General features: G+C 35.9%; 1 protein-coding gene across 4 annotated transcripts in view; it reads right to left on the bottom strand.

The window, feature by feature from the left end:
- LOC128626239 (uncharacterized) overlaps positions 1–18,336 on the bottom strand; it is a 293,562-nt gene that overhangs the window by 171,249 nt on the left and 103,977 nt on the right. Inside the window, exon 4 of one of the 4 annotated variants that reach the window (XM_053657627.1) lies at positions 2,057–2,213. The exons of 2 other annotated variants lie outside the window; for them this stretch is intronic. In XM_053657627.1, the coding sequence (XP_053513602.1) occupies positions 2,057–2,213 (157 nt within the window). Of the gene's footprint in view, positions 1–727; positions 2,214–18,336 lie in introns of those variants that run through there. One more of the 4 variants, XM_053657626.1, reaches the window with a different exon arrangement.

The following is an 18,336-nucleotide window of genomic DNA, read 5'->3' as shown; positions in this document are numbered from 1 at the left end:
GCTCTTCACTTTCCTCTGAAATGGTGCATATTAAAAATAAAATCCATGTCTGAATAAAAACTGCCTTACTATATTTTTTCAGTTTTCTAAACATGTATGCAAAAAAACATCATTTGTACTTAATATGAGACAGAAAATACACCAGTAAAGATATGGAGGTCATCAAGTAACATGCCAAGGAATAATATTTTGACATTTTTCATATTGGAAACACTAAGTGCCAGTTGTCTGCAGACGGTGTGCCTTCCGTACAATGCTGACTACAAGTGCCCTGGTAGTTACTGGGAGGTACCTCTTGTAAAATATTAATCGATGTCACGTTTAAATATCATTTTGGTAAGCTGAAATCTTCCTCCCTCAATGCATATCAATATTTATTAAACAAAAAAGTATATTTATCATGTAGAAATTCTAGTTAATACCTAGATGAGACATTTTCTTCACTTTCAAATGGAATAAAAAGCAGTAGTTATAAATTCAAATGAGGAATTTTTTAGATAATAATTCATCAAGAAATATTCTTATAGTCTTTGAGATATTTTATTTCTGAAGTAATATTTAGCTTTTAAACATGATTTCTATATTATACTGATAAACTGATCAAATTATTGATAAGTGATTATCTTCTGTCTATGATATAAAATAAAAATATATTTGTTAATAGTTAAAATTTTATATCTGAGACAAATGAGATAAAGATAATTTTTGGTCATAGATGAGGTGAATTACTAGTGAAACAGGATGTGACAAAAATTGCTGCTGATTATTATTATCATTGCTATTTATGTGGTTGTAAATATCTGAAATGTAAAAACTAGTCATATGACTGTCATGTAACAGAACAACAATAAATAAAAAATCACAGAAATCTTAAGACATATAGCACCTAAAACAACGCTGTCTAGTAGATCTTTCTGGAATGATGAAAATATTCTACAACTAACACTGTGAATTATGACCCAGCACTTCCACTTCAGGTAATATATCTAAAGAGGCTAGAAACACTAATTGAAAAGAATGTATGTTCCCTTATGTTTATTGCAGCATTATTTACAACAGCCAAGATCTGGAGGCAGCCCGATGCCCATCAGTAGATGAGTGGATAAAACAGCTGTGGGATGTGTACACAGTGGATATTACTCAGCTGTTAAAAAAAGGAACTCTTGCCCTTTATGACAGCATTAATCAACCTGGAGAGCATTATGCTAAGTGAAATAAGCCAGTCAGAAAAAGACAAATACCATATGATTTCACTCATATGTGGAATCTAATGACCAAAAAGAACTAACAAGCAAAATAGAGAGATTTGTGGATAGAGAGCAGGCTGACAACTGTCGGGGTGGGGGTGCAGGGGTAGATTGAACAAAAAAAGGAAAAAGAGAAATAAAACTCATGGACATGGATACCAGAGTGGTGATGACAGAGGAGAGGGGAGGGGAGCAAGAGGGGAGGGGGATAAGAGAAGACTTGCCATGGGGTGCTAAACACACAGTATGGCATGCAGATGACGTGTGGTAGAACTGTGCACCTAGAAACTGTATAATTTTGTTAGCCAGTGTGATGCCAATAAGTTCAATAAAAGAAGAAAGAAAAAAACACCATCCAGTATAGCAATCAAAACCCCCATGTGGCAATTGAATATTTGAAATGTGGAGTACAACTGAGAAACTTACTACTTTTTATTTAATTTTAATCAATTTGAATTTGAATAGTCGTCTGAGGGTGGTGTTGCAAAAGTGTGGGTCATAAAATGTTCTGTGCATGTTTCTTTGTTTCAAAATCCCATTGCAGAGAGGAAATGCGGTGGCTATAGGGCAGCTCTGTTCTAACAGTTCTGATGAAACCAAATCTCACCCTGCAATTGCAGAGGACCCTTACAGGGCTCAAGATACTCCTGGAAAAACACTTTACAGACCAGTGACGGGACAAAAGAAAGAGGACATTGGTATATTTGAATGCTCTAAAAATAGTACTTTTCCTACCCCACATCTCTCTGTGCACCCGCTTCACCCCCTCAAAATTATGGCAGGCTCTTCCAAACCCCTGAAGCCTGTACCTCAAGAGCAATTTCAGGATCAACAGACTGACGTCTTTCCTCTCCACCCACAGACTTGGGAGCCTGCATCCAGCCTCACTGAAATGTTCGGACTTGATCTTCCATGATAAGAGCGTAGCGTTTTCTCCTCTGGACTCTTCAGTAGCTTCTCTTCTCCCTGTTTAATAAGGCAATGACTTCTGACCTTGGCTTTGTTTGTTTGTTTTTTTGTTTTGCTTTCTACAAGTATTATCTCTCTTCCGATCTTATCTACTCACAGCATTCATTAACTCTGTAAAGATATACGGTCTCCCTCATCCCAACTTCCACTCCTAATCCTGAGTTCTAGTACAGGATTTCCAGCTACCAGTCATACATTTTACCCTAAAAAAATTCAAGACATTTTAAATGAAAACTATCCTCCTTCCAAAACAACAATAGCAAAAACCTAAACAAAACAAACAAAAAAAACTTTCCTAATCTCTGCCCTATTTCACTCATGAAGTTAGTCAACCATGATCGAAATTAAATCTTCACCTTTGACCTTTTTTTTTCATGCTTACATTTTGAAACATCAAAGTCGCAAAATAAGAACTCAGATTCAGGAGTGAGCAGAGCTAAACCTGACCCCTGGCTACACCATTTACTAACTGCATGACTTGGACATACTACCCAAATTGTCCAAATCTTAGTTTCTTCAGCATGAAAAATGAAACTAATAGTAATAACTACATCATTAGTAGTTAGTTGTAAGTACTTTATGTCTGTTAACACATTTAGCATTTAAAACAACTCTAGGAGACAGATACAATCATTATTTCTTTTCTACAGATAAGACACTGAAATACATAGAGTTAAATAAATTGCCCAAAGCCACAATAATAAGTGACTGGGATTCAATCCCAGTCATTTTGACTTCAAGACAGTAAAGGACCATATACATTATTTTCCTGATAACAACTTACCTCATAGTGTTGTAAAAATGAAATTAAAGTACTGATTAATATAAGCTGTTATTACCATCATAAATTTCTAGATCACCAGAGTCAGAAGTAACTTTTTAAATTTATTTATTTATTTATTTTTTAGAGAGGGGAAGGGAGAGAGAAAGACAGGAAGAGAAACATCAGTGTGTGGTTGCTGCTCACGTGGCCCCCACTAGGGGTCTGGTCTACAACCCGCGCATGTGCCTTGACTGGGAATGGAACTGGCAGGCCAGCAGTCAACCACTGAGCTACACCAGCCAGGGCAGAAGTAACTTTTGATTACATGAATTCCTGTTTCACTTATTCTTGGACCACATGACTTACATACTGCCTTGTACTACATCACCTGACCATCATTTCTTATTATACTATGTAGATTATAAGCTGTTTGAAGCTAGCAATAGTATATAAAACAATCTCGTATTTCATAAATATTAGTAGAAGTAATGTATGTCAAGGACTTTCAAAATTCATTGTGATGACCCATATCAATTTCACAGTCTCTTAGATGCTGGTCCTTAGTTTATAGATACATTGCTTATTCCGACAATTCATGCTTCTCCAATTTTTGGTACCTTCACCACACTCACTCTCCCTATACTGAAGCATTTCGTGATGCCTGTGCACGTGCTTCTGACACTGGCCTATTCCTGTATTCTACATTCTGTACCCCAGCTTATTCTCAGCCCCCCAGCACACTGAATCTCATCTGTCCGTAGTGGTTTTACAATGCACTCAAGACTTGGTGGGAAGCGCAAATAAAGTGCTTCCCAGACAGGGTCAAGTTAAAGGAGTTCGTCATCACCAAGCCCTTATTACATGAAATGTTAAAGGAACTTATCTAAGAAAAAGAAGGTAAAAATATGAACAGTAAAATGACAGCAAACTCACAGTTATTAACAACTGAAACAAAAACAAAAACAAAAACAAACTAAGCAAACAGCTAGAACAGGAACTGAATCACAAAAATGGAGATCACATGGAGGGTTATCCAGCGGTAGAGAGGAAGGGGGTGGAGGGAAGGTACAGAGAATAAGGAGCATAAATGGTAGGTAGAAAATAGGCAGGGAGAGGTTAAGAATAGTATGGGAAATGTAGAAGCCAAAGAACTTACATATATGACCATGGACATGAACTAAAGAGGAGGAATGTGGGTGGGAGGGGGTGTACAGGGCAGAGGGGAATAAAGGGGAAGGAATGGGACAACTGTAATGAAATAAAAATTAAAAAAAAAAGACTTCGTGGTTTAAACACAGGTGCCATGCTCATGATGCACAGGCATAATCGCTTAGACGGAACACTAGGAGCTTCTGTGGGGTTACCAGAAAAGTAACAGTTAGTTGGAATGTAGTATCCCATAATTTCCAAACAGATATTTTGTGAAAATCAACAGGAAGGATCTTACTTCATCCATGTTAAGTCCACGGCTTTTTTAAATGAAAAAATAATACCCCAAATTTTCAAAACATATTATAATTTAAAAAGTCGTAATGTGTTAAAATAACAAAAGAATGCAAATAATATGGGCTAATTGATGCATATAAACATATGTGTCAAAATGTATGAAAGGTTATATACCAAAGTAGACATAGGTTATATTCAAAACAGGGATTATGCATAATTTCTGTTATTATTTATCTGTATTTCCATTGTTTTACAATAAACATTTACCATTTACATAATAAATATGTTATTCAAAAATTTATTCGGCAACATTTTCTTAACCCTTGGCATTATCTCAGTACCATAGAATTAGCAAACTAGCATTGTTTTACATCAGTAATCTTAAGAACTAAATTTTGCTTGTATGCCTCACCCCTTAAGATCTTACCTAAAGTCTATTTTTTTAAGCTAATCTTTTATAATTTTTTTCTTTCTGGAATCAGCTACGCAGGTGCTTTATGATTTATATGGCTGTTTTAAATGTATTCTAAAATTCAAGGGCAATTTTTGTTCAGTGTTTAGGTAACTATACTCTCGAGCAGCCAGTTGTTCTGGTCTCTGGAGTTGTTACCTAACACAAGTTTTGCCATACACATTCATGTTTTTTACAGCATCTTTCTAGAAAGTAAGAGCACTCTAAAAGTGAGTTAAGTCATTGCGTTTTTTTATGTCTTTTTAAAGAACAAAGTTGTCATTTCCTTTAGAGGAATAATAAACTTTAAGGTGGCATGTAGCAATTAACAAAACAAATTACAGCAATATGGAAAAAAATTCTAACCTATAATGAAGTATGAAAACAAAATAAACTTTTACACAATAAATGTGGTCCTTAAACCATTGCACACAAGTGTATTATGCTAACACAGCAATCCAGTTATACGATGTTCCCACATAAAACCAAAGCAGTCTGTTTTTGCAGTGAAGTAATGCGGGTGATTGGTGTTGCAGCCCAGAGCACTGACCAAACACGACTAATTTTAGGAGCTGTGAGTCTAAATATCTGCTTGAGCTTCCACAAAGTAAAACCCTGGTGAACAGAAAAGAAAAAGGGAGGAAGGGGATCTACTGAAGTTTGAACTCTCTGGAATAGGAGGGAAGGCAATGAATGTACTCTGTAAACACGTTTATATGAGGAAAAAAATACATGCACAGAAAATAGTTTAAAAGGAGATATCAAAATTGTGTTAGCATGGCTGGCTGTGTCTCTCCTTTGCAACACTGTAAGAGTTTTGCAGTTCAACTCTTGCTACCAACTCTTTTACTTACACTGCTTAGGATTTGGGGCTATGACTCATTGTATCTTCATTTCTGGAGAAATTTAGAACATCTGCTTTTTGGAATTATCAAAATTAAGGCTGCTAAAGAAAAGCCTGACTTTCTACTGAGTTGAGCACCTATATCCAAGAATACTTGTGTAAATAAACTGTAAGTTGTGGATTAATATATTATTTTCCACCATTTGGTTCTTGAATGAACTTCTGGACGAAGAATCCAGAATGATGGGAACATAAGATTTTCAATACTTTGTTCCCACTTACTGTAGAATATGCAGCTGGACATAAAGGGAGAGATTGGACTTGGAGTGAGACGACCTGATGCTCAATTTTCACTCAGTGTCTAACTCAGTGATCAGCCAGTCACCGTCTCTACATTAGTCGGAAAATTTTTAAAGTAACATTTGTCATAGGAATTTCAGAGGGATTGCTGCGAAGATAAAATGAAGTCACACATGAAAATGCTTAGTCGGCTATAAATGCCTGCAAGGAATATGTTGTGATACTATCAGTTCTGTTTGCCTGGTAGTACTAGAGGAATTAAGGGGAGGAGGAGATCTCTGGCATTTACACTTGTGTTTAATGAGTATAAACATATTTGCATATTGGTTCTGAAACTCATCTTTATGGCTCCCCAACTCCATATTTTTATAGTACAGTGCTTAGTTGAACTTATTTATATCAAATTTACATCTCTACATCTTGAAAACTCAAAATCAGTCACAACAGTAGAAAACACAGTAATAAGCACCCATCACTGAGAGCACACTACAGGTCCGAGAAATAGCAGTTTTACAGAGGAACCAAAGACCCTGAGCGCTAATTAACACTGCCGCAGGGGAATGCACGGAGATGTTTTTCTTGCTGTATTTTCTACATTTTTTGGTGGTTGAATTCTCTCTTATTCTTTATCATATCAGAGAGAGTTGCCTTGAACTTCATAGATATGCTAATGGTACCTTTACTAAATCACTTTCAGTTTTAAAAATTTTCTTAACATTTGGCACACGTAAATCCCATTAAAATTTAGGTGCGCAGGTATGAGGATAGACTATTTTTTGTCTGTTTGGGTCTCAAAAAAATAAAATAAAACAAAAAAACTTTATTTTACATGATGCCTGGAGCTTATTGTTTTTTAGAATTTTTTAATATATATAATTTCACAAAATTTGTCATTTTAACTATTTTAAGTGTGCAGTTCAGTGACACTGAACACATTCACATTATTGTGTAGCCAGAACCACTATCCATCTCCAGATGGAACTTCCTCCAGAAGTTTCTTTTCTTTTAATTAATTATTTAAAGATTTTATTTATTTATTTTTAGAGAGAAGGGGAGGGAGAGAAACATCAATGTGTGGTTGCCTCTCAGGCACCCCCTACTGGGGACCTGGCCTGCAATCCAAGCATGTGCCCTGGCTGGGAATCAAACCAGCAACCCATTGCTTTGCAGGCCCGTGCTCAATCCACTGAGGTACACCAGCCAGGACTTTTTCATTGCTGCAAACTGCAACTCTATACCCATCAAACAGTAAATCCTCATTCCCCCTTCCTCCGGCCACTGGTAAACACTGTTGTACTTTCTGTTGTATTGTATTGGACTATTCTGGATACTTCATATGGTGGGAATCATCTAATATCTGTCCTTTTCTTCTAGCTTATTCCAGCTAGCTTAATTCCTTTAAGGCACATCATGCTGTGTTATAAAACAATTTCATTCCTTTCTGAGACTGAATACTATTCCAGTGTACATATATACCACGTTTTGTGTTTCCATTCATCCTTTGATGAACACTTGGGTTGCTTCCACCTTTTGGCTAAGGTGAAAAATGATCCTATGAATACCAGTACAGGTAAACAAATACCTGTTCAAGTTCCCACTTTCAATTCTTTTGTGCATGTACCCAGAATGTTAGCCCTTTTTGTTACAACAAAACATGGATATTGTATCTTGGGGGAATAGAATTCAATAATTCCTTGGTCTCCTCACACAACATTGGCTTGAATGTCACCACCCAATAAAGATAATTTAATAATTTAACCGTATGATTCTGCCTGCCCTGAATAGATGATACTGGCTTACATTTTTGCCATTATTCCTACAACTCAGAATATTATTATTTAAAGAATACAGTAAAAAGTTACTTTCATTATAAAACTAGTTTATAACTCATCTCTTATATACCTTAAAAGGGTGAGAAGACTCCAAATTCTCAAATTTTAGAAAAAGAAAGAATTTTCAAAAAGAAAATTAAAACATGTTATCTCTCACTTGATAGTATGTACAAAATCCCTTAACATCACTTTAAGTCAATAACATCCTTTGACTCTAACCTGTAATTTAACATTTTGGATTTTTGTAATTCTTTATGTAGGTTTCTGCAGTTCACCAATAACGCTTTATAACAGTAAAGGTAAGTACACTTCATGTCAAAATTAGGAACTAGCTATTTACATAAGCAAAGGCACGAACTTCACTCAAAAGAAAGCAGAATGTTTTTCTTCCCACTGCTGAGTATTATTACCCTTTCACCCAATCACAATGCTATAATCTTCCTTTTCTTTGAAGCGAAACTTTATAAATATGAATGACATCACACATTTTTATAATTCAGCATATAACTGAAGAATGTAACATAGCTTATTTAATCATGTAAAAATACAGCACAAGAAAGACACACAGAGAATTCAAATACATGAAATACAATTTGCTCAAATAACTTAAGAAAACTTTAGATATTTTCCTGGCCTGTTTTTCCCCACAGTAGGATTACAGTAACAAATTTATCTAGAATCTTTGCCCTCTGTGTTCTCATACTTTATATGTGCTATTGCAAGATATGAATTGGATGCTGTGTAAAAATATATTACTCAGCTTCATAAATCTAAAAGTTGTACATCCAGACAATGGAATATTATTCAGTGCTAAAAAGAAATGAGCTTTTAAGCCATAAAAAGACATGGAAGAACCTTGAAATGTAGGTTACTGTGTGAAAAAAGCCAATCAGAAGAGACTACATAGTATGTGATTCCAACCACATGACATTTTGGAAAAGGCAGAACTATGAAGACAGTGAAAGAATCAGTGGTTGCCAGAGTTTGAGGGAGAGGGAGGGGCACATAAGCAGAGCACAGAAGATTTTTAGGTCAGTGAAACTATTCTGTATGATGCTATAATAGTGGGTACCTGTTGTTATACATTTGTTTAAACCATAGAATGTACAACACCAAGAATGAAACCTACAGTAAACTACAGGCTTTGAGTGACAATGATGTACCAATGTAGGCTCATCTATGTAAAACATGCTCTGTGCTAGTGGCGATGTTGATCGTGGGGGAGGCTATGAGTTGGGGGGCAGCATGTATGTGGGGAATCTCTGTATGTTCCTCAATTTTTCTGTAAAACTAAAAAACTGCTCTAAAAATGAATGCATTTACCCTTCCACTCTAGGCTTGGTTCCTGGTAATGTAAAAAGGCAAAACTAAATCAACCCAATATTTCTTTACCAAGTGTAATTCTTTCTGTTCTCCACAACTAACTGGATTTCATTACAGAATAATTCACAAATTGCTTATTTTATCCATCAAAACCTCAAGGTAATGACTTTCACAAATTTTTCACATCAGTTGTAAGAGAAGATACATATAGTTCCAATCTATTTCTTATTGTCAAAGATTAAAATATTGACACAAATCTCTGACAATTGTTGAAAGAACAGATTAGCTTTGGTCAGTTCACAAAAATTTTTCACATCAGGCTTCTTCTAAGGAAACTTCAAATTCTTTTTTTCATTGCACGAAACTTTCTAGGGCGGGAGCATAGTCACAAGTGTCTGTATGTTTACTCTGGGACCTGTGCTGTTGATGCTAACGTTTATTGGCCACTAGGTGCTAGATGTCATACTACACAATTTACACATTTAGTTCACTAAACAATGAGCTAATAATATTGCAAATGCTTGTTTTAATCTATAAAAAGGGCAATTTCACATGGTTCATTATGAGATATTTTAAAAATCCCATTTATTACTCATAAGAACCACGGCATGCTGATATGATTGCTGTTTTCATTACAGACGATGAACCTGAGTGATAGACATGTTATGTATCTTGTCCAAGGTTGTAGGCATAATACGCAATGAAGCCAAGTAATGTGTTTGGTGATTTGACCCTGCAGGCCATTGAATGAACTTCTGTGTACATTATAACAAGATAACACAGAGAGACGTGCACTCTGTGGGTTTCACTTCATTTTTGAACCCCTTCCCTTTGATAAGCTACCCAAAGGCTCTCATCACTCAAAGTATGACCTGAACATGAAGAACAACACGAGCATTACCTGAGGGGTGTTAGAAATTCGAAGTCTCTGGCATTGATATATCGAGGCTGAATCTGCATTATAACCAGACTGCCAAGTGATTCCTAGGTATCTTACAGTTTGGGAAGAACTGTGCTATCTTGATTCTTTAGACTTAAAAAGCATATGCAAAACATTCATTTACATGCCAATAGTTTTTTTAAAAAAGTGTACAAATGCCCTGATTCATGTGATCTCACTGTGTTCAGAGAGAAACAATATTTTATATGTAATTTTGATTCTATACACAATCAATCTTATAGAGGTATGCATCCCCTCCTACTGTCTTATCCCTTCACAAACCTCTTTAACTTATTAAGTGAATAGCTACCTATTAGGTTTCAATATCCATGATATTGTGTCTTTCAGCTTGCTATTTTACTTAAGACACACAAATCGTGCTTTTCCCTTTCCTCCTGGAACTTCAGGACTTTAGATACTATCCCTGACATAGTGACATGGGTTATGTCTTCCCACTAGATGGCAGTAATGGCAATTCAATAATACATTTGTAAAGCAACTGCCAGCTTGCCAAATGCATAGCAAACAATGACTCTTTGTGTGAGAGTTTGTGAATTGCTGATTTTAATACAGGGAACACTGATTTAGTGGCAAATTAGAGAAAACTTTTCTCTATTGAAGTCTATGTTAAAACTTCATTTTGCTTGCTTCCTAAGGTTGAAGGCAGTTTCATTTGCATACCTTTACCCACAGAATCAGCAATGATGAGTAACCTCACTGATGTGAGTTTGAAAATAGACAGGTAGTTGCTGATGTGAGATACCTTGTTAGCATAATTGTCAGTAAGTAATTTCATCAGTTCATTTTAAAGTTTTTTAATAATATTTTTCTTGATCAAATATAAGATATATATAATGCCTAAATGCTGAAATTCAAGATTTTCAGGAGAAATCACATCTTGGTTTGATAAATTTATATTTTATTAAGTTCCTTCCTAATAAATATTTAAAGAGCATCACAGGAAAATGCCTGATTACAGAAGTTAGGGAATAGCTGAGAGAAAAAAATGGGTTTATATTAAACTGATAATAGGATTTTATAAATGCAGTTCTATTGAAATTATATCTAGTGTTTAAATGTGACTTCTTGCATTCAGAATGTTTTCACATAAATATTTAATAACTATATTAAAGAGTAGGAGAAGTTTATTAATCAAAATACAAGTTGTTTGGGGAATATATGCAATCTTGTTGTAGGCTTGATGTTTCAAAGAGTGCAAAAATACATTTTACTATTGATCAGACGCACCCCATAATATCTTTCTTTAAAACTCTGAAAGCCCTAGCACAGTGCATCTCAAAGTTAATTGTGCTGAAAAGCCAGACTTTTGTTTTTCTCAAATAGTCACGGACAATAAAAATTAGTAACTACAAAATAATTAAAGAACTATTTTATATTTGAGTCAACAACACAGAATAACTGTGTGAAGGTTTTAAAAAGCTTTCTAAGTGCTTGCTCTCAGTTTTCATACTTTTTGTTTTCTGATTGGTATCAGAAGGGCCTGGCCAGTGGAATGCCCTTTGGATAGCGCTATCTTAGCCTGCTCCCTGGCAAAGAGAAGCTTCAGCTACTGGGGGAAAAGTAGATAAACCAAAATATGGTCATCATCAAAAATTTCCATGAACTTTTTCCATGTTCTCTCTCACACCCACACGCTAAGTTAAATATGGAGGTGATGGGTATGTTCATTAACTAGATGGGGGAATCCTTTCACAACACATGTACATATCAAATCACCGTGATGTACACTTAAAATATCATTTTATATAACGATTATACCTCAATAAAGCAAAAATTCTATGAACTAACATACACTGTTCATTTTACATTCATTCAAAAAAATCTTATCAAAATGTTCTTATTAAAATATGATGTCTGAAAAGTTTAAGCATTTTACTTTACATTCTGCCATTTGGAGTTGTCTTCTCTCATTCTCTGAGAGAATGCTCTCCTAAAAACTACTGCACAATAACAAAAGCAATGGCTAGGAGTAATCAGCCCAGTTGATTGTAAGGGTGCTTTCTAAATTTGGAAATATACAACTTTAAAAATAAAAATTCATAAGTCTGGTCAAAATTTAGTTTACATAAATTAAATTTTAAGTCAAAATGCGCTCTTGCAATTTTATCATTATAGTTGTTTATAAAATACCATACATTTTTTAGAGATAAAAGATTGTCACATGGGCAAAGAAACAAATCACCAGCAATTAATTTGTATAATATCTCTAATTTTATAAAGAAAAGATTTTCTTAACCTCAGAGAATTACTATTGGAAAGTTACATTTTAAATACTGCTTTATTTTATAATATTAATACTAAAATATCCCATAAAATAAGTCTACTATTTAAACTTTTAATACTTAAAACACCATTCCTAGTTTTTTAGAGATGTTTTAAAATGCAATATCATATGCTGTGTTTACAATTAATTTCCTTATCAATTTGATTAGCAGGCAAAGATTTCAAAAAGTATTTATTCATAAAAGTAACTAAAATAATTTGAAATGAGGTGAGAATTTTGGAAAGTGTGTGCTTCCTGATGAGGTTTTATGAGTTATATTCCGACACTGTGAGAATCTATTACCAAAATGATTGATGGCCCAGTCCAGTTTTTCAAACAGGAGAATATTCATGTAGGCTGTAGAAAGAATGTTTTCCTTCGTTGACCTAGTTCATTCATAGTTGGCAAAACATTTGGAAACTAAAACATTAAGGAAAGCTGGTCCCCCTCCCAGACCGTGAATATGCAGAAAGAGAACACAGGAATCCAATCTTAAAACCCAGTGTTTCCAGATTTTCATTTTAACCCAATGCAGTCTACTTTTTTTGTTTGTTTAACAAACCTTATGTTATACACAGTTTAATTATGTATGCTTTTGGTTAACTAATTGTGAATAGTTCTTGAAGAACTGGAGAAATATTGAGAAAAAATTCTAAAGTAAGCTATTAAAAATCGAGGATTAATACATAGGTATCTGTTAAGTAAAATACTGTAAACTTCTGGTCGGTTTTATGGTGTTTGTGCTCCTAGTAGAACATAAAGAGAAATAAACAAAAATATATAACTAATTCCATTAGTGTCTGTAATTTACTTGAAATGCTCCAGTAGGTATAGTATGAAGTACATTAAGTTATCTTTAATTTACAAACCAGAAAAAATTAGTTAACATTTGGAAAATTCTAGCTGGGATCTACCCTCTAGGATGGTCAAGTTTTGAATTTTCCGAATGAATAGTTTTCATTCTGGGCAATTGTGACAAATGTTTCACATTTTCAAATATCGGTCTGTGAAACTATATGTGGGAGTTTAGTAATTTACAATGGATTGTAACAATTTTCATTGGTGAGACAAGTGGTGATCAAGATATGTGATTGGATAGAAATACTGGGCAATCATTTCGCTGTCGTGTGAACAAAGTATAAAAATCTCAGTTCAAGGTTAAGAGGCTAACAACCTCTTCGGCAACACAGAGCTAGAATTCTATTTCATTTATTTCCCATCCCTCAACTGAGAAAGCAGTTCCATAGTCTACTACTATTGGAAGACTTGATTTTGCCACCAGAATACTGATACATTTTCTCAGCAGTAAATCTTTCCTATAAGGTGCCAGATGGCAGGACACAAAGGACAGAGAACAGAGACGACCCCCAGATTTTTGGAATGGGCTCTTCGATGGATTTTGTAACTAATTGCAAGCAAAAGCTTGGGTGTTTGCAGAAATTTGTCTGTAACTTATTCAGGGCTTTGTTTTGTTTTGTTTGCTTTTGTTGGTTTGTCCTTTAAGCAACTATCTGGTAACAGAGTTGTAAGAGAAGACACATATAGTTCCAACCTATTTCTTATTGTCAAAGATTAAAATATTGACGCAAATCTCTGACAATTGTTGAAAGAACAGATTAGCTTTGGTCAGTTCACAATATCAGCTAGTTGAATGAGAGATAACTCAGGTCCAAATAATTTAGTTTTGCTGGAGAAAGAAGACTGCACTGCAATAATAACCAAGTGTCATGTTACTGGCTTAAATTTACAAAGGCGTATTTCATGCTCACATTCATTGTCTACTACTAGTTGACAAAGGAACTCTGCTAATTGTAACTCAGGTAAGTGGGTAAACAGGGCGGCCTCCATCTCAGTTATGGGAAAGGTATGAGAAAGATGAAAGAACATTGGCAATTAAATATTCTGACCTCAGGTACAATAGTAATTGACCTCCACTCCTTTTCTGACCCCTAGACACAAGGGGACTAGAAAATACCATACAGTTCTATCATGTGTCCAGAACAGAGGAGAATCAGAAATATTTAGCAAACTTTCAAAATTATCACAGCAATTCTGCAATTAAAACTGAGTTTTTCTGTTTGAAAAGAATATCCTAAAGTTACAGTGCATTGTAAAATTATGCTTTTTGCAAAAAAAAAGAGGGGCGATTAACTTTGGTTTTGTGTGCTAAAGAGAAATCTTCATGACTGAATTCTATTCTAATCAAAACAACCTAGATTATTAGTGGGTAAGTTAAATGATATAAACAACCATTAAATTTTTTTTGCAATGGGAGAACCTAAAAAATAGATTAAAAGAGACTACACTTTCTATTTACATACTGTAGAGGGAGTGATGAAATCTTCATGTATATACTATTAGCAATGCGTATTTGTAAAAATGCAGATTCCTGGGCCCCTGGACTAATAATTTATTGGTCTAGTATTTGATTAAAGAACTCTACAATTAAAAATACACCCATTTAATTCTGATGCAGGCAGTACCAGGTCCTGGAACAAGATTTAGAAATGTGGTACCTGTAACTGATTAGTTTCAAGAAGCAAGAAGCATAAATATAGAATTGAATTGGGCTAAATAGGGATTCAATCAATTCATGGCAAATTTTACTTAGCTGATGAAATTACAGTATAAAAAATGTATCGAGAGAATATCTGATTCAGCAGTCTCAGTATGATGCAATAGCTATGCATTATTAGCATTGCATCTCTGCTCTGCCTGAAAACTAAAAAAAAACTCATACGAAATTAGTCTCCATTTAAATCACAAAGAACAGGGACATACTGTTCTCTATGCAGTTGATTCCCAAACTGATATCTCTAATCCAGGCTCCTTTTCTGAGTACCAGACCCGAATATCAAACTTTCTACAGGACATCTTCATTTGGAGAGGCCTAATGTCTTCAAATCCAGATTCTTGATGCTTGACCCCCAAATGCTCCCTCTATGGCCATTCCCATCACAACCAACTATTCTTTCCGGTCAAAAACCTGAAAGCCACTCTTCTTGTATCCTTTTCTCACCCAAGAACTTATAGGCATGACCCATGGGCATAAACTAAGGGGAATTGCTAGAGGGAATGGAGTACTGGGCAGAGGGGGACAAAGGAGGAAAATTGGGACAACTGAAGTAGCATAATCAAATATGATTTTAAAAATTAATAATCCAGCAGAGCCTTTCAGTGCTTCCTTTGAAGGTGCCTACTAGGGTCTTATCACTTCCTAGTACCTCTTCAATACTGCCCTAGTCTAATCTAAGCCACAGTGATCTTTTGTTTGTACTGTGGCAACGACCTTTGATTGAGCTCCTCAAAGATGTGCTGGTAAATGTTTATTTTGATTAAAAATTATTTATAAAAAAGTAAACATTTATTGTGGTAAAAAAAGAAAAAGAAGAAAGGAGGGAAGAAAAGTAAACAAGAATAGAAGGAGAGAAGGAAAAGAGGAAGAATGGATTGAGAAAAAAGGACGGAAAGAAAAAAAAGGAAGGAAAGAAAAAAAAGAGAGAGCAGGAGCAAGACAACAGAGGGATATAGACAGAAACAAAGAAGAAAGAGAAGAAATCCCTGATCTACAGCTTTTGCAGACTTTCATGGCATAAACTTTCCCACCATGGCTAATTTCAAGTGACAGGACAAGTGAGAGCAGCGATGTGCACCGTGGTGTCCAGGGAGCTGCTCAGACGGAGTTCTAGTATACCTTCTTTTCCTCCTTCTTTTACTCTTCCCAGCTAATACCATCTCCATCACATGACATCCAGAATGACAGGAACCTGATGACATCACTCTTAAGCTCCAAGCCTTCCCTAGACTCCACATTTCACTTGGATAAGAATCTCAGATTTTAACAGAGACTAAAAGGCCTGCATGATAGGTAGGGCCCAAGGTTACCGCCTGCTCTGCACCTCATCACCTATCACTCTCACTTGGCCCACTGTCTTCCAGCCACTCTTACTTCCAATCTTAACCTTGAACGTACTAACTATGTCCCAACTTTAGGGCCTTTGCACTTTCAGTTCTTTCTGCTTCGTACATTTTTTTTTAGATACGTCTCTCCCTTACTTCCCTCTGGTCTTTAAATAAATAGTGCCTCATCAGCCAAGAGCTCAAGAGAAGGCTGAGACTCAGAAGGGTATCAATGGATTTATTAGGAAAAATCACCAAGAAAAAAGTTTTGTCATTAGAGACAGAGGCTAAGATCATCCATACGCTTGTATCGCCAATAAGTGTGCATGGATGAGAAGCGTGGACAGTGAAGAAAGCTGATAGGAAACAAAGGAAGGGGGTCCATCTGAAGTACGGTGCTGTAGAAAAGCTGTATGGATACACTGGGCCACCAGAGGGACAAACAGGTGGGTCCCAGAGCAAATTAAGCCTGAAACATCACTGGTGGGAAAATGACAAAATCAAAGTTGCCCTTCTTTGGGCATATCAGGGAAGGCGGGGTTCTTTGGAAAAGACAGTAATGCTGGGAAAAATAAAAGACAATATTTTTCCCTAAATATTGGGACTCCCTAATAAAAAAGGACTCCCTAATCAAAAAGGCCTCCCTAAAAAAAGCCATACACATGAGCTATGGGAGCTGAGCAGGGCTGTTGAGGAGAGGACACTATGGGCATCACTCATTGGTGTCACTGGCATACAACACACACACAATTGGGGGCCCTGCCCTGAACATCTGACATAAAATGGCATAATAACCTTCCCTCTCTAATCCTGCAGCTTGCTTTATTTTTCTTTGTAGCACGTTTTACCACCTGACATTTATACATATAGATAGATATTATTATCATCAAGATTTATTGCTGTCTGTCTCCTTAAGGGCACACATTAGTTCAGTTCCCATCCTTAGTTCCTATGACACTGTCTGTCACTTAATGAACTAATAAAATCTTACTGACTATGGTGACATACAAGCAAATAAACAAAGACCATAATTTTAGGTAATGAAAAGTGCCATGAAGCAAATAAAGAAGGGCGATGAGTGACCCCTGGGGTGCAGTGACCAGTGGCTCAGAGATATCTCAAGACGTGATATCTAAGCTAAGGTCAGAATGACAACGTAATTAGTAAGGTCTGCTCATGAATACAAATTCATTACAGGGTAAATGAGAAGGAGTGGCTTCATAGATGATTTTAGTTTTAAAAAAGCAGAGGTGAAACAAATCAATTGCTACATGCCTTCTCAGAAGGAGCACACCGAATCTTAAAGTGACAGAGTAACAGGGGGGTGTTTAAAGGAGAAGAAAATGGTGGCAGAAAGGAACACCATCTCCAGTGTTTCACCCTGAAGAGGGATGGGCAGGAATAAAAAAATTCACCGGGAAATCCTTATAGTAGCACAAACCCTCCTGCTTTCAAAGTTTACACTTTCGAATTTATTTACCATATTTATCTCTTACAATTACCTTGGAAAATTGGCACGGTTTATTTCCATCACCAAGAAAAAGAGTCTAAGACTTACAGAGGTAAATGCCTTCTCTAAGATCAACAAGCTAGCTAGTTAGGGAAGGGGGCGTACCTAGCCAGCGGTCTTCACACAGTCCACTTTACAATGTCTGTTATTGCTATGCCAACTTGATGAAAACTGGCCAAAGGTTGCCTGGGGTTTGCCAATCTGCTCACTTGACTCTCATTTAGAGTCCACAGACTTGAATTAAAGGTTGACTTTGAATTCAGGGCAGGAAGGTCAACAGTAACATTGACTTTCAATGATTTCTTGGTGACCCCCAGAGTACAGACTCTCATAGCTAGTGTTTAAGGCCATCACAGTGTGACTCCCATGAGAATGTCCAGCTTTACCTCTTGCATGCCTTAAAACGAGTTCTCAGACCATTTCGTCCATGCCAGATCTTTTGTTCTAGCCACTCGACATGAGTAGAAGAAAAGAGAATGGGAGGTGTAACTTTTCCACCTGTGATATCTACCCTCTTCCTGTCATCT

This window comes from Artibeus jamaicensis, unplaced genomic scaffold (assembly GCF_021234435.1).
Source record: "Artibeus jamaicensis isolate MK-2021 breed Jamaican fruit bat unplaced genomic scaffold, CSHL_Jam_final scaffold_474, whole genome shotgun sequence".
Taxonomy (NCBI): Eukaryota; Metazoa; Chordata; class Mammalia; order Chiroptera; family Phyllostomidae; genus Artibeus; species Artibeus jamaicensis.
This window is presented reverse-complemented; position numbering and strand designations above follow the sequence as displayed.